Source organism: Harpia harpyja, chromosome 8, assembly GCF_026419915.1.
Source record: "Harpia harpyja isolate bHarHar1 chromosome 8, bHarHar1 primary haplotype, whole genome shotgun sequence".
Classification (NCBI taxonomy): Eukaryota; Metazoa; Chordata; class Aves; order Accipitriformes; family Accipitridae; genus Harpia; species Harpia harpyja.
The window spans coordinates 9,584,545-9,610,017 of record NC_068947.1 but is presented as its reverse complement, the minus strand read 5'-3'; the positions used below and the strand labels follow the sequence as shown (position 1 = coordinate 9,610,017).

General features: G+C 37.5%; 1 protein-coding gene across 23 annotated transcripts in view; it reads left to right on the top strand.

Moving 5' to 3' along the window:
• The window catches only part of CASK (calcium/calmodulin dependent serine protein kinase), a 245,745-nt gene extending 220,811 nt beyond the window's left edge, over nt 1-24,934 (top strand). For 10 of the 23 annotated variants that reach the window (XM_052795130.1, XM_052795144.1, XM_052795141.1 and 7 more), the window contains 8 exons: nt 1,736-1,932; nt 3,214-3,329; nt 8,439-8,519; nt 8,611-8,691; nt 12,668-12,870; nt 15,113-15,196; nt 17,529-17,555; nt 21,217-24,934. In XM_052795130.1, the coding sequence (XP_052651090.1) occupies nt 1,736-1,932; nt 3,214-3,329; nt 8,439-8,519; nt 8,611-8,691; nt 12,668-12,870; nt 15,113-15,196; nt 17,529-17,555; nt 21,217-21,393 (966 nt within the window). In that variant the 3' untranslated portion in view covers nt 21,394-24,934. The remainder of the gene's footprint in view (nt 1-1,735; nt 1,933-3,213; nt 3,330-8,438; nt 8,520-8,610; nt 8,692-12,667; nt 12,871-15,112; nt 15,197-17,528; nt 17,556-21,216) is intronic. The other 13 variants (XM_052795146.1, XM_052795138.1, XM_052795131.1 and 10 more) reach the window with 4 other exon arrangements.
• The last annotated feature ends 539 nt before the right edge of the window (nt 24,935-25,473 follow it).

The following is a 25,473-nucleotide window of genomic DNA, read 5'->3' as shown; positions in this document are numbered from 1 at the left end:
AGACCTTCCAAGCTGTTGTGTTAGGGGTTTTTTGCCTCTCATAAGGTATTTTTCCCAGGAGAAGAGACTTTGTTCAAGGCATATCAGAATAATGGTGTTCCTCGTACTCGCACCATTTATAGTTACCTATTTTTTTCAAGAGTCTTTTCCCATTGAACCAGCATTATTTTTCTGGTAGCTTGTCATCCTTGAAGACAGTAAGGACTTGGATAACAGATACATTGCTATCTGTAAGGAAGTCTGTAACATTCCATGAACTGCCAGTATGTGGTGGATAATGGCTCAAACTGGAGCAGGGACTTGAAAAGCAAGGAAGTTTCTAGATGGTAAAAATACTGCTTACATTTCTAGACCTATATTAGATAAGGTTGAGGAGAAATAAGGGATTGGTTCGATACTGATTACTTCATAGAAAGCCAATTACTAAATAAATGAAAAATAGGATGTTTTGAAACCAAATAAAAGTGATTAAAAGAAGTTGGGTTGCTTGTCCAAACTCACATACTCATGCACTGCAGAACAAGGGTCAGATTTAGTATATTAAAAGTTGACTTCTATATTGGTATTATCATCGGATGCTCTCACTGTAAACAGATAAAAATGCATCGGGTACAAGATAGTAGTGATTAGCCATTTAAGTTAATTTATTCATATGTTGGGTTGCAGATTGGATTACTATAGAAATGAACTTTTTAAGTGCCATGAATAGTGCTAACACTGCATAGTTACAGCTATTTTTGGAGCAGAATCTGAGCAAAGTTGGCAAGTGTTTGTTACAGTTTAAATGAAGGATATTACTCTGCCATGTAAATTTTTTTTTTAAAATTTAGTCCATTTTTAGTAAGGAAATCGGCAGTAGACTATACATGGCTGCCTGAGATGCTGTAGTGTGATGTTTGAAGTTCATAAACTAGAAATTACCCATCTTGGACATGACATTTAATTCTGGTTTTAAGATCCTTGGATGCATCAGGGCTGTAATTAGCAACCAAAACTGTAGATCACTTTTATTTTTATTTTCTAAGGTTGAGACCTCACTAACACACAAAGTGAGGATTGGTATATTATTTTAAATTGTGAAGTCAGAATCTGAATTCTTTCTGTTAATGTTGCTTAGAGAATAACTTACTCAAATCATTAGTTTTCATTTATATGGGAGCAGACTTTTACTGAAAAATCCATGCAGAGAATTCCCACATTCCTCCCAAGTAACTATACACGATGGGTGCAACACAGGACTTCCTATTTAATCTTAAAAAAAGGTACTAAATTTTCAGTCTAAATACTAAAGATCAGTAATGTAGCCTAAGTCCTTTATGCTGTCCAATAGAATTTCCTGCCATACAAATTTTTAAAACATACCGTGGGACTTCAGTTGGAAAGCCCAGTATAGTTCAATTTGTAAGCTGCTGGCTTATAGTCTTTAACGATTCATGATAGTTAATATTGATTTGAGGGACTCTGTCTTACATGTGTTCATTTTTGCTGTTCAGGTTTTACAGTATGTCGAAGACATGAGCTTTCAAAATAACATCATATGTCTCCATTGCTTGCTGGGGGGGGGGTGTTTCTGTTTCATTTTCAACTATCACTTATGCTTTTGCCATTCTGTTTCTTCCTTTGCTTGTTGCAAACAGTATGTGTTGCTACATGCACAGATCAAATTTTCACCTGTTACTTTTAATACTGTACCAGTAATAATACCGCAGTGTCTTTTATAAACTCTTTTTTATAGATATATGTAAGAGCACAATTTGAATATGATCCAGCAAAGGATGACCTCATTCCTTGCAAAGAAGCTGGCATCAGATTCCGAGTTGGTGATATTATCCAAATCATTAGCAAAGATGATCACAACTGGTGGCAGGGTAAACTTGAGAACTCCAAAAATGGTACTGCAGGTCTTATTCCTTCTCCTGAACTTCAAGAATGGTATGACTTAAGTTTTCTGTAAAAATGAATTTAGCTTTGCTTTTATTTCTGTCTTTCACGCTTTTCATTGTTGTATACCTAGTTTTTGTATAATTTTTTCTTTTTTTCAAAAAAAAGGTCTATATATTGCCTCAGTTTGTGTGGCATTGATATTTTTCTCTCATATATGCATAGCAGTAAGAGTTGCATGCAATATCATATGTGTGGTCACATTAGAAAAATAATTACCTATGCTAGTAAACATTGTGCTTTCTGATATACTATAGGAAACTAGGATTGAAGGCTACATACAAATTGTTTATGTAAGGGGGTCAAATTAATTTCTCTTTTAGGTTCAAAACAGTGTTTTCATTAGTAATGTTTACATGCAAGTGCTGCAGGAATAAGGTGTTAGCAAGACGTCGAGCACAAAGGTCATTGAGGGAGTTTGGGGGTTTTCTCTTCTTTTCATTTTTCATATGAAAGCCAAAAAGTAAAAAGAAATCACAACGCAGATTCCTGAATGACAGATTCAATGAACAGCAATGGCACTGAGTACCACAAAAGCAATGCAGAGCCTTTAAACAAACCACTTGCAGAAACTGTTTAGTAAATACTTCAAATGTATCAGCACAAGCTCTGGCAAGCAAGTCCTGGGCCATGAAAGTCATGGCCATAACTCAAGAAAGTTTATCAATATGGATAATCTAGCCAAAATATTTCATGCAAGATTTGCTACGTAAAAGAATTAGAGTGCTGCAAAGGGTTTAACAGCACCTGTGCCACCTGGACTGGCCCATGGAGATTTTGCTAGAGGAGAAACAGCGGTAGACAAGACATTTCATTCCATCTCAAGAGCTCCCTTGCAAGCCCTGACATAAGGGGGACACTGGTATACATTGCAATAGGAACACTTGCGGTACTTCATCCTAAAGATGGACCTCAAAACAGTTCCGCAACACAACTTGCTCCGAAGTAATTTAGACCATAGTGGTCTTTACAGACCTCACGCTCTTCCAGTCTAATCTGCTGCAAAGTGATCTACAGCCACTTTAGCAGCTACCCTTCCTCCCATACTCACTTGATTTGTGAGTTCTAATGATCTACCACTCAGAAGATATTCTTTATATCAAAATACCTCTGTATATAAGTGCTTTTAAGTCATTAAAAAAAAGGGGGGTTGAAAAGTTTTACTGTATTCTTGTACTATTAAAAAGTATTAGTTTTCTAATTCATTCTGTGTGGCTTTTTGAAAATACATTGATTACAACAACAAAAAAATTTTTCTCCTCCATATGCCAGGCGAGTTGCTTGTATTGCCATGGAGAAGACCAAACAGGAGCAACAGGCCAGCTGTACTTGGTTTGGCAAGAAAAAAAAGCAGTACAAAGACAAATATTTGGCAAAGCACAATGCAGGTATGAAAAAACAAAAGCAAGTATCATTAACAGGTTAAATTTTTTACAATCTAAACCGTGCCGTTAATTGTTCAGCTGGCATTGTTATATAAACCTAATGAGGTACTTAGGAAAATAGAAGTAAAATTCTGATTATGCCAACATTGCTGTGCTCGGTTTTTGCTATTTAAACATACAGCTTAATCAGTGAGAGGCAAGCTGCAACAAAACAAATGCATCATAATGTATCCTAACAGCTTACATTGTTTTGGTTTTTACATTTAAAGGAGCACTAGAAACCAATAGGACATGAATTTTGCAGTCTATGTAACTGTACTGTGCTCTACAGAAGACTTTTCAGTAGCATCCTTGTTAATATGTGTTTATAGTTACAGATTATATGTGTGAAAACATCGTGAAAGGATATTTTTCTTGAAGCGTTACAGCTGGCAGTGGAATAAGAGCCATTGCGTAGTCAGTGTGTTATTTACAGTTACCAAATAGAACAAACTGCGGAAGTTTATCCTTGCAGTGATTTCTGCCTGAATCCTAAGTTTTTGTTTTCTATTTAGACTGCTGAAAAACTGAATTGTTTTAGAAAATTTTGAAAGTAGAAGTGTAGAGTAAGAGATCCTTGCTGAGCAAAATTTATTAGTTCTAGTAGTAAAGAAGGAAGATCCCTTCATTCATGAGCCGAATTTAGTTCTTTTCTTCTTTTAATATAAAATGCTCGATGTGTTGAAGCCTTTTCTGTTGGGTTTGCATTGATATCACATACTGTAATGATAAGTATGTTGTTGTAGTCTCTTGGGAGGCTTGCAGAGATTTTTATTAGAATTGAAACACATACCTGTCCAAACAGTGTAATGAAAGTATTTTATATATTGAATTAATTTCTGGGTTTTTTTCAGTTGCATTCTTGAATGCATGAATCAAACAATATAAATCTCTATTTTCACATTTCTCCTTACCTGTACAATCTGTATGCAGTATCAGAGCTCATAATATAGCAGTACTACAGAATTTATGTTTGCTTGAAAAAAAGTCGGTTGAAAATAAAATCTAAGAAAGTCAAAGAACAGTAATTGTCATTTATAGTCCTTAATTCACCATCACATTTCAGATGTTCACAGTTAAATATAAAATTACGCTTTACCCTGAAAACCCTTACACGTAGCAATTGAAAGCTTTAACTTGTTTTCTTCCTTTTGCTGGTTTAGTATTCTGGTTGTTTTAATGTTTCCACTTCATTGCGGTAGCAGTAAACCTATTTAAAAAAAAAAATGTTTTACTAATTATGACTTTAACAAAAACTGTTGAGAATAAACGTGGATTTTATGACCTAAAGTCTTTGACAGTACTGGTTTTAAAGTATTATCAGTTGCTCCCAGCACACATTCCCACAGCACTGCTACTCCCTTCAGGTGCAGCCATATAACTTTGCGTGGCCATGCTGTTAAATGGATTAGCTGAAGAACAACCCAACAAAAAACATTGATTCTTTTTCTTTAGGGCAGACACATTTCTTAATACAGTTCACAGTGGAACTACAGAGTTAATAATGTCAATGTGACTAAGCATGGCATGCTACAAAGGAATAAGCAAAGGAAAGAGGATGGCCAGGGAAGGAGAAGGAGCAGGCAATACTTTAGGAGCAAAACTAGCCCAAAGACTTCCTATCAATTAAATCCCTGAAAGGAAGGTAATCTAGACTTTCCTAACTTGATGTAGGGGGGACATTTTGGAGAAGGTTGACAGCACTTGGAGTCGCAGTTTGCCTGCCTCAGTGCTTGCCACTATCAGTGCTGTTAGTCACTTTACATCAGAGCATGGTGTTTGCCAAAAATTAGAAACATGAACATTAAAAATTATCACAATGACCATAAAAGAAACTATTCTTTTCAGAATACCATCTGACGCTTCCCCTTCCCCCTAAGAAGTCAAAAAGTTAATGAAAATGCAGATTGGAATCAAGATTTCTCTTAGAAATGTTTATTGATCTTAGTGTCCTTGAGTTATTACAGGTGATGCCAGTAATATGCCAGGGAATGATGCCAAATGTAGGATATAAAGAGGTTCACTGAAATGCTATGGTGCTCGCATGAGTTTAAGTTTAACTAAGGTGGTACTGAATTTACCTTCTCTGAACTACTCTATCATATCTGGTATTGTTAGTCAGAAATATGGCAACGCTGGCTTTTGCAAGCTTTCAGTGTGTCTGTCTCAGAATAAAAACCAGATCTTTTCTTCTGTCGGTTCCAAAATAAGTATAATTAATTTGGAACTGAGAAGTCTAATCCAGATGTCAAAATGTTGCACTTACAAGAAAGTAGAAGTTATTTTTCTTCTATTTTAGTATAAAATTCAATAAATCATTTAGCAGTATGTAATCTATTTGGACTTCCCTGTTATTTTTGTCTTAGGGATGAGACTGAACTGAGGTGCTGAGAAACGACCTAGTAAAATACTTCATAGTCAGCTAAGATTTGTGTGGCTAGCTAATGATTTGAGAGCTAAGATTGTAGTGTGATATATTGGGATATTACTGGAGCTAGAAATGAAATTATTCTGCAAATCAGACATAGTTTATGAAGTGAAGAGAATATTTCGGTTAGTTTTTATAATTAAAAGCAAATATATTCTCCTTTACAAGAAAAATATCATCCCATTTTTCTTTCCTCCATACTTGATATTATTGTGTCCTTCAAGAGACAATTTCACAATCATACATCTTATCATTTTAATGTCAGTTTTAAACCAAAGCCCACAGAAAAAATAAAATATTTTTCATTATTAGGTTCACTGACATTTTTATAAATGCTCTAGAGATATACTGCAGTGATATCTAGATATATTTTTTTATTTATTTTACTGAAATGTTATTGCAGGACTTCATAAAAGAACACTCTTTAGAACATACTAGAACTATGCTTCATATTATGCATAATGTAGAAAATTGCCAAGCTTTTATAAAATATGTTTATCATTTCTTAATGTGATTTATTTGCCTTGTGTTTAGACTATTGCATGGTAAAGTTTATTTTGTGCATATACTTTTTATTTTACTAATATATTACAAGCCATATCTCAATGACCCCTGTACATTTTTCATGCTGTCTTACTCCCAATGGCCTCTGTGCATGTAAGTAACCTGTCAAGTGACAATGCCTCTTTATTTGCTTCTTACTGTTTCCTTTCAAGAACTCCTTTTCTTTATTGGCTAGTAACACAGAAGCATTAAAGTTCAGTCTTTAAATGTGCCCTGTATTCCTCATATCTTGTGTAAATTAAAAAATTAATCATTTTTCTTTTGCATTTGAAAACCCTACAATCATTAGTTAAATCCATGTAGACTGAAACACATCTTCTCCATGCTGCTGGTTTGTGATGAAGGCATTAATATGTATCATTTCTGTTGTTTGTTCCTGTTGTTTGTATCTAACATAATGTGGTTTTGTTCAAGAAGAAAATAAAGGATTGATTTTTTTAATTATTTTTTTAATGGGAAAAGATACTTGCAGGCCTAGATGGTTAGAATGGTAAAACTGTTTAACATTTTGTAGATCTTTAACCCTTTCTAATATGAAATTATTTATTAATTAGTTTAAATAGTGTGAAGTTGCAAAAAGGACAGCAGTAAGAATTCCATGTTTGTGGAATGGAAGAAAAATATTGCTAAATTCTTGCTTGTAATATTTGGGGAAAGGTTGAAAGAGATTCTTCTTTAGGATGAAATTCAAAATGCTTCAAATGGACTAGGAAGTTTTCATATCTGTATCTTTTCAAGGTCTTAAAGAGTCGAGTACGACAATTGACTAATTTGTACTTTGACCAAATTGAAGCAGATGTACTTTTTCTCTGGGGTAAAAAGACTGCCACTGAATTGAAAAATCTGCCCTATAAAAAGAAATACATAAAGTTAAACCCTTTGCTGCTTTAACTGGGACTTTAGTACAAAGAGCATGTGCTTTCTGGTAGGCTCCACAGTGTTAATGCTGATCTTGGTGGCTGGGGACTTCTGGAGCAAGCAAACTAAAGCTCCTGCCACTGTGTGCTTTCCTAAGGGGTTTTGGAGAGGGGGAAAGGGAGAGGGATATATCTGGACTCATCCTAAAAGATGGATGGTATATAGTTGAGGTGAATACACCAGCTTAGGACTTGGAAACACTCAAAGATCCCATACTTTAGATGCAGTCTCTCCTCCTTTCTTTTTATATCGTGCATAAATACAGAACTGAAAACTCTTGTTCGTTATTCTGCTCACAATTGCTGATTGCTGTAATCTTTACAAGTATAATTAACTGCCTCCTGGCTTCTTTTTCATTAGAATTCTGCAAGAATTACCAGAGATGATGTGTTATTGCGCACAGGAGGAATAAGCTGTTTTCAATGAACAAAACTTGATTTGTCAATCATTATATATCTTGGCAATTGACAATAGATTGATAGGCATGATGGAATTCATCCAATTTCAACTGCAGTTGAAATTATTTCTGAAATAATACTTTTACAATTTTTCCCTAAATATGGTGGAGGTTCTTTTATGTAATGCCATCACTTTTCATTAGAACTCTTCATTCTGTCACAAGTTTTGAAAGCATGTCAATTTAACTAGCACGTGTGTTTAAAGAGAACTCTAATTACAATTAATGTGGTTGTAGTTTTGAAGACTAAATACCACAAAGTATTAACAGTCTTCTCTGTACATTTCTCATAGACCTTGTGAAAACATGATTATGAAAGTATCCCTATCTTTAGTGTAAATAGATGTTCTCATATTGTATTCATGTTGGTCACTGTCTACAGATTTTTATTTAGTATTGCTATTTCTTAGGAATGCAAACGTGAATGGCATGCCATTTTAGCTAATTTTTGTGGTCTGCTGAATACTGCATGAAAGGACATGCAAACTTTCCTGAGCATTTCAGTAGCTTTGTTATTGCTTTTTAACAGTTTTTTAAATGAACACTTTTGTTAAAATTGCATAATGAAATGGTTTTCTTTTCCATAACATATGACGTTGTATTGTAAATCTAAAACTTGCTAAAATTATAATTTGTAGCACAATTAATTATCACGCTTAATATGCCTTTTTTTCTTATCCCTGTGGGGGTTTCTTTTGTGTTTTAGTGTTTGATCAATTAGATCTCGTCACATATGAAGAAGTAGTAAAACTGCCAGCATTCAAAAGGAAAACACTAGTCTTACTAGGTAATTTTGAGTTATTATTCTGAACATAACAGCGTGGTTTTGAAACTCTTCTAGTGGAAAATTTATAATTCATTTCTGTGTTGTGGATTAGGTGCACACGGTGTTGGAAGAAGACACATAAAAAACACACTCATCACAAAACACCCGGACAGATTTGCTTACCCCATTCCTCGTAAGTAGCAGTGTTCAATGTACTGCAAAATTGTTTGTATCATCCTTGACAACACACCCATTGTACTACTACATGCGTTCAGTTCTGCTGAGATGAATCCTATCTTAAAGGTGGGAACTGTGATAAGACTGGGTATATTTCTTCTTTTGTTTTTTCAGGGCGGGGCGGGGGGGTAGTAAGTAGCACCACTTTTACATTGGATGTTTCTTGGTATTCACAAAACTTCTTGTTAAGCATACTTCTCTCTACCCCAAATGTTTGTTAATTTAGAATGAAACTTTTAGAATTAAAAATTTTTCATTTTTCTGTGCTAATTTTACATTTACAGTTCAGGTAAGACTTGAACAACCTTGATTTTTAAAACTGTATAATTCCTGTGAGAAGAAATATAAACTGGATTTAGAGAAAACCTTTAAGGTGTACCTTATCTGAATGTTTTAAATTACCTTTCATAGCCTAGCCTCGAGGACTGGTATTATACTAAAATAACTTCAAGTTTCTAGAGATGACAATAAGAAAAAGAAAACACAAGTAACTTCACTGCTTACGAGTGGGTTGTTACGAAGAGCACAGGGGTGTTTTCCCTTCATGACAATCTCTATCAGTAGCATGGCAGGAATTGCATATCCTGCTACATGATCTCTTGGAGATGCACCCTTTTTTCCTCAAGCTAGGCATTCTGAAACGAGCATCCAGCAGCTAACTCTGTCCACTCTATTTCAGGCTGACTTCAGAAACCTCATAGATGTCCAAGAAGTGACACTGATGACCATTATGAATTAATTTCATTTTCTTTATACCTTGTTAGTGCTTTACTTTAAAAGTGCACTTAGGGTTTTTTCTACCTGTAAGGATTTTGTTGTTGCTGAAAAGTATTATTTTTAAGAACTTACCTGTTTCTCTATTTGGAAGGGGAAAAGGATTAGTTGGCTGCTGATTTAAGTTTCCCAGGCTTGCTCGCTAAGGAGTTAAGGCAAAGACCAGTGCCAGCAGAAGGAAAACAGAAAGACCTAGCCCTTTTGAAAGCGTGAGCCATTAGATCGCCCCAGCAGCAATGTGAAACTGTACTGTTTGTCATGCTACTGTTTATATCTAGACACTAAAATCCTGGATTAGATACTTTAAAAGCAGGGTGCCAGGAGTATGTGATGTATATTGTACCTACGTTATTCAATACAGACAAGATTATGTGGGGGGAACGGAGCAGTAACCCAGCAAGTATGTTCTCCATTACAAAGAACTAAAACAAAGAGTAATAAATGGTTTACAGTATGCTTTTCACCCAGTCTCTCTCAAGTACTAACTGTATGGCTGTGGGGAGGTAGAAGCTGAACTAGTTAATTTATCTTCAAATACCTGTGAAAATGGACTCGCCTGTACCATGATGACCATGCCTTAGATTGCCTGCATTAGGTTCCTGCTCTGTGGAAGCACTGAAATTGCTTCACTGATTATATAAGAAGACTAAAAAGACTAGACTGCAAATCAGGTTGAAATTCAGGTGTTAAAGCATCAGTTTGATGTTTAGATGCCTGTTTTAGACATCACTTGACCTCCAGCTCCACTCCAGAAGAGCAATGGTCTCCATTGATTCCTGTGTTACATCTAATAGTCCTATATGGATATTTCAGATTTAAGGCATTTAGGGCATTTAAAATAGCACTTTATGCTGGTGTTTAGAGACCCAAATTACTTCCTTATGTTAGTGATATAAATTGATGATATAAAATATATCACGTACACTTTAAGTATTATGGGAACCTGATCTGTCTTTCAGCTGACTCTAGGTAATTGAATTTATTCTCTCCAGCTCTCAGGGATGGATTTTACTGCATTTTCTGCATTCTTTTACAATACCATGGTAGGATTAGGTAGCTTTTGAGGTAGGCCTTAAGTTGGGTGTGAAGTTTTGGGGAATGCTTTATGAAGAAATTAGCTACCTACTGAAAACCTGATCATAAAGGTCATGTCACACACAGTGGTAGTTAATTAAAAGGATTAGTAGGCCATACATCTCTTACCACATAGGTCTGCAGAAGCAATATATTCGAAAAGTATGTTATTGCTAAGTAGCTTTCATCTCTCTTGACCACAAGTAATCAGGCCCTCATCCACTTTTTAGACTTACACTTCCACACTCAGAAGAAAACCTCATAAGAATTTAATAAAAAAAGGAAAAGGAAAATACAGAAGTGTTTTTACAAAAGAAGAGGATTTGGGGGAAATATAAGTTCAGTAGACCTGAGGCAGCAGTGAGCAGAATAGTGATATTATATGGTTTATATAACCCATTGTTCTTGAATTCCTTAAAATAATAACTATGATCTATAATATTTCTATAGAACTTTTCATCTTTGGAATATGCTAATTAATCCTCAGAACATTGCTAATTAATCCTCAGAACAGTAATAGGTATAATTAAAAATAGATAAGTTCAATTTTTGGATACTTTGGTTGAAATTATGATAGGGTTGTTGGAAGATACGGGATTAGATTGGGAAGAGATGTGGCGTTTCAGATATGTCACCAACATAAATATGATAGTGGAAAAATATGAGAGTGAATCAGTTTGTAAGGGAATATTAGAAGAAAGAGAAGCAATTGGATATCAGCATGCCTGTGGGGAAAAGAGGAGCAGATGGCCTACAGAATCACAGAATGGTTGAGATCCCTACCTCTGGAGGTCATCTGGTCCAGCCCCCCTGCTCAAGCAGGGCCACCTAGAGGCAGTTGCCCAGGACCATGTTCAGATGGCTTTTGAATGTCTCCAAGGATGGACAGTCTATACCACCTCTCTGAGCAACCTGTGCCAGTGCTCAGCCACCCTCACAGTGAAAAAGTGTTCCCTTACATTCACATGGAAGCTCCTGTGCTTCAGTATGTGCCCGTTACTTCTTGTCCTGTCACTGAGCACCACTGAAACGAGACTGGCTCCATCTTCTTTACGCCTTCACTTCAGATATTTGTACTCATTGATGAGATCCCCGCGAGCCTTCTCTTCTCCAGGCTGAGCAGTCCCAGCTCTCTCAGCCTTTCCTCAAAGGAGAGACGCTCCGGTCCCTTCGTGCCCCTTCACCAGACTCTCTCCAGTATGTCCATGTCTCTCTTGTACTGGGGAGCCCAGAATTGGACCCGGCACTCCAGGTGTGGCCTCACCAGTGCTGAGTAGAGGGGAAGGATCACCTCCCTCCACCTGCTGCCAATACTTTGTCTAATGCAACCCAGGATACCTTTAGCCCTTCTTTGCCTCAAGGACACGTTGCTGGCTCATGTTCTACCAGGACCCCCCAGAGAGCCTTTTCTGGAGAGCTGCTTTCCAGCTGGTCAGCACCTAGTATGTACTGGTGCATGGGGTTGTTCCTCCCCAGGTGCAGGACTTGGCATTTCCCCTTGTTGAATTTCATGAGGTTCCTGTCAGCCCATTTCTCCAGCCTGGCAAGGTCCCTCTGGCTGGCAGCACGACCCTCTGGTGCATCAGCCACTCCTCCCAGTTTTGTATCATTGGCATCCTCACTGGGAGTACACTCTGCCCCATCACCCAGATCATTAATGGAGATGTTGAACAGGATTGGGCCCAGCACTGGCCCCTGGGGTAAAATGGAGATGTTAATTGAATTGTTTAGAAACTATAAAAACTGTGAGATGTGCCCTTTGTTTGCTGTTGAAAGCAGCTGATAGAGTCTTATAGTCTTGACCAGGTAAAGGTTATTTATGACCTTCTGTTCTTCCTCTGTTACCTTTTGATTTTTACCATTTCCACATCCGTTCATCTCCTGCTTTTCCCAACACACATCCCCCAGACTCCTGCTTTTCCCAGCCCCTGTTATTCTGCCTACCTCGAGCTCATGCTTCGTTGTTCTATATGTGATTTGACAGGTCATCATTCAGTGAATAAATATTGATAAACCAAACAAAAAGTCATATATAAGCTTAATATTGCTTTTGTACTAAAAATAATTTTATTTTGTATTTTCAGACACAACCCGACCTCCAAAGAAAGATGAAGAAAATGGGAAAAATTACTACTTTGTATCACATGACCAAATGATGCAGGATATATCAAACAATGAATATTTGGAATATGGCAGCCATGAGGATGCAATGTATGGGACAAAACTGGAAACAATACGAAAGATCCATGAGCAGGGACTAATTGCAATACTTGATGTAGAACCTCAGGTAACTAATTAGAAGTATATTAAAATGGGACTCATCACAAATCCTTCAACCTTATTTTATTGAGATTTATTTATTTTCATTGATTGCACAATAGATAAGTAATGCATACAGTAATGTGGAACAAAAGTCCCTGGAACACCAAGGTATCAATCTGTGAAGTAGAATTCTGGTAATCATCTGGTTAGAAGGACATACAGCAGAAACAAATTCATAGTTTATCTTGGTATGCAACCACTGTATCTTGAAAATCTACTTACTGTGTGGCTTTTTACTATATTAGCCTCATGTCCAGTGAATCATATCAAAACAAGTGATTGTCATTGCCTGCCAGGAGTAATGTTTCGATATTTTCAAAAATTTCTCTTCGATGCTGTATTAGAGGGTAATCTTGTTCCTAACTGACTCTTGGCTCCATATCACTATTGAGCATGGTCAGAAACATTTGTGGTCAGTCATCAATATTGATCCTGTTTGCACAATGACCAGATCAGTGTTGTTAACTTATAAACTCCTTTCTGTGTTGCGGTATTAAACTTTTCAGAAGAGGGCAGGAAGGAAAATCAGGCTCTCAGGAAGCACTAAGTAGTTTGTTCATTCATTATATAAAATCTTCAGTGGAAAACTCTGATATGTTTCCTTTGAAACACCCATGTAGTCATGATTTTCAGTTCACAGGGATGTGTTTATGTGTTTTGTTAAGTGGAACAACGTGAATATGGACAAATGTGATGTTTATTATTCTAGCAGATTGAAGGAAATGGGAGGAAAGACAAATTAAAATTGTGACCAGTGTTATCTATTTAAATTTGCTGCCTTCTTTCTTCTTTGTGAATGGATTCAAGAAGTTCAAATTCATTAAGAATTTAATAACAGAAATAAGATACCTGACTAAATTATTTAGGACAGTTAACATAGGATGCTGGTGTGGTGCTGTTCTGAAAAATAAAAGCCCACATTTAACAGTTTTCAGGGAGAGCAGCATTTGTAGTTAGTTCAAATGGAGCAGCTGTTAAAAGCAAACTCTCTTGAGAAACCTTTTCAGCTTGCATTATTCAGAAGTATTACAATTCTCAGAAGCCATTTTAATCTTTGTTAGAATATATTTACATTTGGTAACAGCCGCCTTTGCTACACTTCCTCCAGTGTGTAGCAAGCCTCTTTCTTAACCAGCTTCCTCATGCATCCATCTCAGCTCATTAAGGCCAGCCTGTTTGTGGACTTATTCCTAGTTACGTTACACCACTTGCCTGTTTTCCCTTGTGTACTCTTAGTTATGTGAGGGTTTTTGACTTTTACATACGGGGTTTATCTCTTGTTTAGAGGAGGTGGGCATAGATGACATATATATATAGGTGGGTTTCAAGCAGCAGAGGTTAAAACCTCTTTATCTTGGGAAAAGGATGGATTGCAGGGTTTTGTTTGGTCTTCTTTTTTAAAAAAAGAAAAAACTTTGGAGAAGACAGGAAGTGGAAGGAGCAAAAACAGACTGACCTTTAGTAGTCTTTATTTATCTTGTCCATCCATTTGAGTTCAGCTGAGGTATGTTTACTTGCGCTCCTGCACTTTAGTCTAGCTTGGATCTGTACCAGAGTTTCACGTATGGCAGCTCTGTGTGTCACTCAGTAAATTATGACTAAGTCAACTTTTTAATGAGAACTCTTTTCTTTTGCACAGATTCGGTTCAGGGGGTTGGTGCTGCATTTACTGTATTAGTGCTAGGCTCACTTTTTTAAAACTTCACTATGCTTACTTTTTAAAAACTTTGAACCTTTCACATCACATTTTCATTTGTTTCAGAAAATAATAAAGAAGTGTTGGTAGGTAGAAAAAGTCAGAAAAAATTATACTCTAGTCAATATTTATTCTAAAATACAGTTGGCTCTTCTCCCTATTTATGGCATGAGTGAATTTTTTTACCTGGTGTTAATCATTTAGTTTAAATGAAAACAGAATTCTGCACTCTTTGAGACTGTATGGGAAGAGCCTTTCTGAAAATGCTAAAGCTTTCATTGTCTTGAAAACTCTCTTTAATTAAGGATAAATACACAGTTTGACCACCAAAAATGTAAAATAATGCAAAAAGTTAAGTGTCTGTATTACTGAAGTCTTGACTCCAGATCAGTTAAAAACAAATACCAGCATTGGTAAATCAGGATTTTTTATCTCTTGTTTGTGTGACTAAACTTATTCGCATTGATCGTTGAGGGGTTCTTCTAAAGTATCTGATTTTTTTTTCACCTAGGCATTGAAGGTCCTGAGAACTGCAGAGTTTGCTCCTTTTGTTGTTTTTATTGCTGCACCTACGATTACCCCAGGCATTAATGAGGTATGGCATGTTGCAATCTAATGTCCTATCAGACACAGAATTAAGGATGAGATTCAAATATGCAAATAAGACTTTTTAATTGTTTCCTTGTCTGTAAATGGAGGCAGAAAGACAGTTGTATAGCAGCATTAAGTTGATTGAGATGTGTTTGTTGTTTATTAACTGATTTTTCTAATTCAAAATATGAACTTCAAGTTGAAATATCCACATGACGTATTCTAAAAATACATATTCTTTTATTTCATTGCCTGCCCTAGCTCAAAGATCCATTTCCAAATCCTCAACAAATCATTAGCACAAATTACTCAATTCTGAGCTGCAGTGCTAGCACTAGATTACAGCTGGCCTGAACTGAAGAAATGGGTGTGCGTGACTGTGTTGTCATCCCACCTTTATCTTTTAGTATTTTTTCTATACAGCAAATATATCAGAAATAGGCTTATTAATTTTGAAGACTGTTGTCTAAGAATTGGAAGCTTTGACCAAAGGGGTGATTGCTTGTGGAATAATGTTAAGTATTCGTGGAGGTCCACATCCTGAATTTCCTACTTAGTTTTTATAGAGTATCCACTCTGCAGATTGCTACTGATTTCAAAGATGGTATCAAGCAGTTCTAGATTTAGCTCACAACAGGGCAGACGGTATTTATACAAACACTTTATCTGCTCAGCCTTTTTTAAACCGTGATATTAAGGTATTTAATCAATTGGATTTGACCATGAATCTGTTCCAAATCTCCTAGATGTCTCCTTGATCATGCAAAAAATAAAGTCAGAAGCCCTGTCTCTGCAGCCTGTTTCTATAGAAATGTAATTACAGTACCATAAGTATGAAACTGTGACATCACTGCAGAGGCTTGCAGGAAAATAAGGAATAAGACAAACATATTTAAATGCAAATGCCCTGAATTATTATTAAAATAGCAAGTGGAGAGTGAAAAATACTGGCCTTGAGCTGCAATTTTACTGGCAGCTGAGGCGTCCTACTAGTTCACTGTTGCTGAAGGGAGTGACTCTCGAACTTGCTTCTGGGACATATACTGCCAGTCTGCACTGGCCATGGCACTCGCCAGATCCTTCAGTGAGCTACTTTAGCTCTAAATTGGATTTTTGTCAGTTTTCAAGCAGCTCACAAAAGCTCTGACAAGCACCAATGCCAGAACAAGCAGTGAAAGAGTATAGCCAGGAAGAGAGAGGGGAAGGGGAAGAAGGCACTTTTAACTTTCACAGCAGTAAGTTATGTCATTTCACTGTGTCTTATCGACCCATACCCTAACTGGTATATGTCACGAGTGCACAGACGAAGGTGTCTCAGAATATCACAATTTGCTATGTTAGTGAAGTGACAGTTTGTCTAACTGCTGGTGTTGGCATATGCTGTAAATCAGTACGATCTTGAGAAAATACTAAAATTTTGTATTCTACACTGAATTTGCCTTTATGCAAGCAAATGGCATGGCATCACTTAAAAAATAGTTAGAATCGTTCTTTGGATGTATCAGGCAAGCATTGTGCTTACAGCAGCACTCGGTCAGCCAGGTACCCTGTGGAATTATGCAATCACTTGGGTTTGTTGACTCCATACCTGTGTATCAGCTCCCAAATAGTCTTCCTTGGCCTCACTCACGTGCCAGTGGTACTTAACTTTTAATCTTCCAGCTGTAGGATATAATGCAGAGATATTTGGGACAGTTCATACGAGGGAGAAAATATTTTCCATGGTACACTAGGAAGAGGACAGAAATGTACCTTTTATAGTAGTGGTGGGGAAATATTTGTTCATGCCAAAGAAATATTAGTAAAGTATTATGTTCTAAATATTTGCATTCATGCTGTAAGACTGTGTCTTTATTTTAAGCTCTTGTGACTAAAGTCTCTGTGCATGCAGGGTTTCACTCAGGCACATGAATTGCTGAACTGAGGCCACACTTATAAAGCATGCTAATTTATGAATCAATTAAACTTAAGGAAAGGGAGGGGCAGGAAATGTAATAGCAACAGACCTTACCCAAATACAGGATCCTATTTTCCAAGGTTTGCTGGGCTGCATGAAGGGAGATAACGCCAATTGTGTCTGTGTGTTAGCAGCCTGCAAGGCAGCAAACAAGGGTGGAGAGTGTGTGTTTCATATTTCCCATTCATGCTTCCTTTTTGAAAGGTTCATTTGCATGAGTATCCCTTTCTGTTTATCCTCTTATCCTGTTTTGTTTATTTTACTTACGCTTTTTGAGAACATTTCTGTAAATGACTGTCCTTTTTTTCCCCTTATGTTTTCTTAAATTTCATCTTTGCTTTTCTTTTCATTTTCCTGCACTCGTACTAATTGTACATAGCTGCCAAAATGGTGCAGAAAATTGCCTGTAAGTACCAGCTAGGGGCTGACAAGGTAGTCCTGGTTATTTCAGTAGTTTTAGAATGTAGATATGCTCGTTCCCATTCAACATTACTTTCACCATTAAATAAAAATTTAATGTAGTAATGACTTCAGATATCTGCGCTAAAATTATCCACTAGTAAAAAGAAACTAGAGAGTAAAATTTCTACTCTTACAGCTGTACATCTGAACTTTGTGGTAAAATGAGTGCAGAGGCCTGATCTTAAAAGGATCTCTCGAGACACTTTAGCCTATCACAGACCACAAAAAATATCTCAGTAATCAAGGACCACACAGCAAGAGTTAGGAGACAAAATATTATGCTTTCCAACTGAATATAGCAGTGCACTATGAGCAATTCTGCAAAGCACAAAACCAATTTAAATCATATAGGAAATCTTCCAGAGTGTACCCACCTGTCTAATCTCAAAGGAAACAGATTATTGCTGTGCTAAAACAGGGAGAGGAGAGAGCATATCAGGAAACACTGAAGTAGTTCCTCTTTCCTCCAGCTGTTTTCTACCTCCTGTTGCCCAGACAGCAGCAATGAGGAGTTGACAGGCTCCACTTTTTTGATCTAAATCTTTATTGAGCCACGTGTAAATCTGTATTGAGCCAAATTCATCTGAATTTTTAGCTATGCTTCCTCCCTTCCTACAGCCAAAAAATAAAAGGAATTTTTCTTAAGGAGTTCACAGTCCACCAGCTGTTTAAATTGAGGAGAATTTCTTTCTGTTGGAGCAAAATTGGCAAAGGCCGGATGGTGTGTCTATACATTGTTCACAGCCTTAGAAGGGATTATTAGTAATTTGTTAGGCTGTGGTTTGACTGTCACGAGCAGCAGCTATTGTCCTATGTAATTTAGGACAAAAAAACCCAGCCCTCAGAGACTGAAGATATCACTGGTGGCCATTACGCACATGGGAGAGATTTCATGGATAACAGCCGTGTTTCACTCCTTTCTGTCCCAGCTATGGTGCAGGAGGAGACAAGATTAGGAAAGTGAACTGAATTCTAGCAACAGGAAAGAAAAGTCTGTTCCAATAATGGACACACTGCAACTAGACCCACATAAAATGCCTATTACTGAAATTGCTGAAGTTGTGGCGATTCATTTGTCTGTCTGCAGCTAGCTGAACCTTTTGATAAATACCTTCTTTCTTGACACTATTGAGAGCGCAACTGCTGGAGAATATTCTTCTCGGAGAATAATCTGGGATGTTCACTATTCAAAATTTAATTAAGAAATTTTAGAGAAATTGAGAGGAACTTACTACAGCAAAAATTTTGAGGAAGTGTTAGCCTCGAAGATGAACTTTGGCGTTTAAGACTTACAGAAGAAACACTTAGCCAAGTCTGACATGGTTTTGAATGTACAAATCCCAAACTTAATACGGCCCCTAAAAGTATATGAAAGAAGTAATGGTTTACATTTCCAACAGGCTAGGAAATCTAGATATTCCAAAATACAACCCACTGTGATCCCAGTAAAGTTGGATCTAGGAGAAGCTAAGTCAGAAAAATATTAAAATTTAATGAATTCTTGAAACTCTTAGTTTTGTGACATCTATGTGTGTAAGGTAAATATTAGTATTCATTCTTCTCTACCTACCAGTTGTTGTTTTTAAGATGAGATAGCTGTAAGTTTTTCAGATTTTTATTGTCAGTCACCATAAAATGCTTGAGTGAGAAAAGTTCATTCTTGTAGGTAAAGGTGACACTGTGGGGAAATCTGAATAGCAGTTTAAAAGCTACATATGAGTTAACAGTTCTAAGGCTTCATGGGGGTTTTTCAGATACTGTTAGCCTTGTGCCATGAGATTAAAACTCTTTTAAGGGTGCAATATGATTTTGCTAAGACTGGCTTTAAATATAAAAGTAGTCTTAGCTAGATATGTATAAAGCACTGAAAATATTCTGCTTGACAGTTATGATTTTTTTTTCCTTTGTAGGTTAATTTAAGCAGAAAAGTATAGATCCTCTGCTGACATAAATTGATGTCTCTTTTGGAATCTATGAGAAGTTGGCAGTTTACCTAACTAGGTTTTTGGCTTAAAGACACTGGGCCATATGAAATGTTCCACGAAAATATTTAATATTAGTATTGACCCATATTGTCCAATTTGTTAATACCATAAATTAAATTTGCATGCACTGGTATTTTCTGTGGAAGTTCCAGACATCGCTGGCGATGCGTAATGGTCCATACAAGGAGCATCCCTTGTACAGAATCGCATGTGAGGAGTATTCGTCTGACTTTGAATGAAATCTGTAGTGATTATCAAGTGAAGGCAACATCCCCCCTCTTCTGAGGCTGCAGCTTCAGGAGAGAAGCAGAACTGTAACTTTGGTACAGAACTTCTCCTCCAGAAGTGGCTGGTTTCATAGCTACAGGGAAGGAGAACTGTCTCAGTGCAGGTCGTTCCCTTCAGAGGACCTGAGAGCTGCTGTTCCACAGCTACTTGTCACTGTAATTACAAATACTTGGAAGTTTAAACAGAAAAAAGGGGAGTCTCTTATTCTGGGAACAGAATTTATCAGCTAATAATTTCTTTGAAAACAGCTAGAGGCGCTGTGTCTGTATTCCTGCAGCCTAAAACTCTGTTATAATAAAGTGTATCCCAGTTGATAGATCAAGTAGGGTGAGTGACCCTATAGATACTTCAGAGCAGCAGGAGTCTATACTGTTCATAGGTAATTTTGCCCCATATCCACCCCAAACCTGTGGGGCAGGAAGGACTTGATTACTTTCCAGTGGTTATTTCAAGGTTCCTGAAAGCAGCAAATGATTTTTTTTTTTTTTTTAATTTCTAAGGGAATTTGCAGGAAGAGAATTCAAACTAAAAATTGCTGCAGAGCCGTAGAAAGAAGCCTTTTGCAATCCCGCACTCTCAGAAAGGCAGACCTCACTCACAAAGCCCATCGCTGTAGCGTTGCTGGCTGCACAGAGTCCAGTAGCAGACCCACCAAGTAGGATGCGGTTGTTTCTGTAAGGACATTGACACAAAGCCATGGAGAGCACCCGTCTGCCATCGCTGGCCCTTCTTGAGCGCGGGCTGCGTGGTTTGTCTTCAGGATCTCCCCCTAAGAGATGCTGGAAATGGCATGCTCTGAAATAGGAACCGCAGAGTAATGCGGAGTGAGAATTTCCTTATCAGTAAATGAGTATTAAAGGACGTAGATCCGGAAGACTGATGTTGAACAGAAAACATGACCAAAACTGGGAACAGCTGATACCTGACAATACACCCTCTCCTGTTTCTCGTGTTCTTACCTGGACATAGGCCCAATAGCTCATATTTGTGCACTTTGTACGTTATATTCGTATATGGTCTCCGTTGCTCATGTCTGTGCTGCTTTTCTAAGCTTCCATCCTCTGCCTTGCTTTTTTAATGCTAGACTTGTGTTTTGTCTCAAGTAATGTCAATAAGTGAGTGCTGTTTGAATGTCAGCTTCGAGAGAGAAATCGTGCCATTTCTCCCCTGTGATTTGCATAGATGTAGGTGGGGGATCTAAACGACCTAGGCCTCCCCAAGGCTTTTTGGCCCGTTTCCTTCTCTGTAAGCAACGGTTAGAAAGCTGTTGTAGAAAAGTACGAAAGGATCCAACTTCTCTCTCTCCCGTTTTCTTTTCTGACCGCCAAACAGGATGAATCTCTTCAGCGCCTGCAGAAGGAGTCTGAAATCTTACAGAGAACATATGCACACTACTTTGACCTAACAATTATCAACAATGAGATTGATGAAACTATCAGGCACCTGGAGGAAGCCATCGAGCTTGTGTGTACAGCCTCACAGTGGGTCCCGGTCTCCTGGGTCTACTAGACCGGTCATGAGAGAATTGAAAAAAAATCTGTCATTACTGGGAACCACCTCATACATGGAAAACCTCTGCGTTATTGACCTTGTGTCAACAGGTCTTGGCCCCTAGAGACTACCTAGATGTAGTGTGACCTAAAATATAATTATTGTCATGTCCGAATAGATAGGAGGAGGGGAAAAAAAAAATTAAACACTAATTTAAAGAGACAGTATCTTTTTTTTAATCATTTCTCCTAAACTTTAATAAAATGTATCTTTAAATATATGTATTATTCAGTCCTTTGGAATGTTATATTTTTGGAAATCATAGCTTTTTATTTCAAGGGCCCCTAAAAACTGCACAAAATAGATGCTGCTTTCTATAATCTATTTTAATAGTAATAATAATATGATTCTGTTACCTTAACTTGGGGGTGGAACACTACATTCTTTTTAGAGTCTGATTTTTTGATTGGAATACTTTGCTTTCCTTTATTTATTTGAAGTAATTAGTCTAGTGGTTATGAAACAAATTCATAAATTTTAAAGGCCTTTTTTCGCTTTTTTTTTCCTAGGATAGTATTTTTAAGTACTTTTGTGTAACATCCAGATAATGTGATACTGTCTCTTTGAAGAACTCTGTAAAACTTTTAGAAATTTGAAATTGGGTCTTGACTCTTAATGCATGTGGACAGTCGCAAGCGTTCATGCCGTTGGTGTATCTGTGTTGATAAAACCTGTAATCTACAGCAAAGTACATTCCGTTCATGGGAACACGTACCCAAGGGAATAAAGTAAAATATTATTCTGACTAAGTTGTAAACCTATGCACATCCCTTGCATTTTGGGCAACTTTATAAAAAAAAAAAACTGATTTTTATTAATAATAATCATGTAGTGAAATGTGTTTGTAATTTTGTCTCAATTTAATTTGTTGTAAGGTGGGAGGGGGCAATTACTGGTTTCACCATTTCAGATCTGTGTTGTCTGAGAGTATTAACGTTTTAATTAAGTTTAAGCAAAGAAATGCTGATTTTTAATATGTATGTAATTGTTTAAAGATGCACACATTTTAAAAGAAAATACTGTGCAATGAAGAAACCAGTTTAGGCATTGCGATAAACTGACTATTCCAAAAGACTCATCTACAACAGCCCTGTAAATTCCTTTAAAAATGGTAATTGACTCTACAGTCTGACCAATTTTTTTTATTTTAAATATACTTCCTTTTATGTGTTCAACAATTAAATGCTTTTGGGTCCTTCATTTCATCGCAGGGAGTTTCAAGAGCAAATCAGTGACTCATGGACGAGAAAAGGTTTCTTAAAGTCCGTTAAGCGAAGGCCCTTGTAGGGCAAAGCCCATAGTCTGTTCCAGGGGCTCTGCTCTGCCTGTACTACCAGCACAAGTTCAACTAATTTAGAATTAGAGCAGAGCCTAGTAAGAAAATTTAACCGTGTGCCGACCTGGTATTTTGTTTCCCTTCTTCATGCTCTCACTGGCCCAGATGGTTTGCATTTTTTTCTGAAAATGGTTAACAGAAGCAAGCATTGCCACCTCTTTTTAGGTGTCAGAAATACGATGTTTCTTAAAATGATTTATCTTCAAAGTTGGTTGGCTGTGCTGTTGTATAGTATGAAGTCTAGTGTTTATATTAAAATGATGCAGTGTTCTCAAAGGATTTATCCTCAGAGTTGAACTATCAGCTGTAACTGATCTGGGGGCTGTTCCAGTTGTTTGGGACCACTGCACATGTAATCAGAAAAGGTTCTCACGGTTGAACCTTTACCATAGGGGTAATTATCATAAAGTGCATAGGTCGCTACTCCTACTGCAGGTCGGGTGGTCAAATCTCTATTCTTGTAAAATCCTTAGGCAAAGTCTAGGTCCAGCTAGGCATCCCATCCAGCCAGGTCAGGCAAGGTGTTTATTTTGTGCAGCATTCTCAGCACAGCTTGCAGCCCGCAGCCCAGGAGGGAACCTGAGCTGCCGCATTACCCCACCTGCTGAACCCACTTACGCTACAGCTGGAATCACAGTTCTGTGACTGCGTCCCAAAACAAGTACTGTAACCGAGTCCCTTGAGTTCGTAGTTTGTGGAGTGCTGGAAACTAACCGGTGAGAAACTATCTGTGTGGGCCAGCGAGTAAGAGGGAACCTGTTGGAGTAATAGTAGCTGCTCATCTGTTCTGAATTTAGCCCCTGTAAAAGGGGATAGGTGCAAACTGTGAAGTATTTTATTTAGTGAGTAAGAGGTAAAGTTTCAAGTAGTCGTGCCGTGTCATTTTAGTCCCGGATGAACCTTAGCAGGTGTTCCTGTAGATCAGCTGTTGCAATGGTAGTATTACACACCAGCTGAGCTCATCGAAGTGACAGTTTCATTCTCTCTCAAAACTACCTCTTTTCCCAGTAAAGCACAAAGATGGGAAGACCTGCTGAAAATCAAGCAGTGGAGTGTTTCTGATGTTAGAAATACAACTTCTCTGGTAAGCATTGGTATCTGACTTCAGTGACACATTCTTCATCTCAAATGTTTATGATATTAAACAGGTAAAGTAATTTTGATAATTCGGCTATAGTCCACCATAAATGTTTTGACTACACACTTTTGACTCTGTTAATGTGAATTTCTTGGAGTTTCTGTGTATCCAGCCTGTAAAGAAAGAAAACTCATAAGGCCCATGAGGGTGCTTCTGCCTTACGTAGATGACAATAAGTAGTGATTTCATGTAACTAATACACTTTTCTTCTCTTAAGTGGAGCTACCATTCAGTTAATACTGCACAGTAGAAAGACTAACTTGGAGAGCTTTGTTTCTTTTATTCTCGCTGTATAGCCTTTTATCAAGAGACAAAAACTGTAAAGCACGTCAGCTAGCATACTGTCCTGCCTCCTCTTTACCACAGACTGTTTTCCTTGTAGGAACCTTCCGTAGCAAAAGATTAACTTGGAACCCCCCCTAGGCTTTAAGTACAGCTGAACCACGCAGCCCAGTGAGCTCCATGAACTGGTTTCAGCACAGGCCCAGGAAGCGCAGAGCAAGCCCGGGACTCCTCAGCCTGCCCGATCCACGCCTCCCCTGCCTCCTGCCCTGCCCAAGCCCTTCTGATGCGTCTCTGTTATTTGTGTGGTACGTAGAGGGCAAAAGGCTGCCATAAATTCAGCTGGAAGCTTCGCTTGCATAGCGAAGACTCATGCAGGTGCAGAGCTAATGTTATGATTCTTTTTTTTTTTTTTTTTTTTGATCTCCAACTGGAGAAGGGTCCTCCTAGTACTGTAAATATCACCGCATAATTTAGAGCACCTCTTGGACTTCTCTAAATTTATGCTGAATGTGACCTCAGAAGCAGCCCTGGGATTGGGAAGAAACAAATATTTCTGTTTGCCCCTTTTATACTTTATTTTTGTACAGGGGCTCATAGATTTGTAAAGAAAACTTGATCTTATCAGTATGCTGCCTCTCAGTCTGACTGATGCCTGTGATTTCAAGGTGTTAAGTTGGTCCAATAAATGTTCATTAACCTCTGCTTCCATTTACTTAATAAAAGTACACTAGGTTATTCAATGTCTCAGAGTGGTAAGATTATTGCATGGAAATGGTAACCTAGTTTAGACAATCCTGGCCGCTGTCATGCAACCCACAGCATGCAACTATTGAAAATCTGAGGGACATTTTTAATCTCATCACTAAAACTGAATTATTCCGTATGTTTTAGCATTGGTTTTCTTTTTATTTGATTTGGGTCAAGAAAGATGCTGTGCCACTAGCCTCTAAGTGAAAATACCTCTACCTGCTTCAGAAACTTCATCAGCAAAGTTACTCAGTTCATTTTGAAAGGACAACATAGAAGATGAGATGAGCAGCATTGAACTGGAGTGTGTACTTCAAGAACTGGATACTAGAGCCATTAGGAAAAGTCTAACTTCAGTATTTGTTCCATGTTTATTCTTTTCCCTAAAGAAATTATTTCAGAGTGCTATTATTTAAACAAATACTTGGAAATGCTGCCAAAGCTTACGTTGTTTTTTGCAAATCTAGATTGAAATATTAGATGCAAACAGTTCTTGTCCCATTCTCTTCCAATGTAATTAGTTCTCAAGATC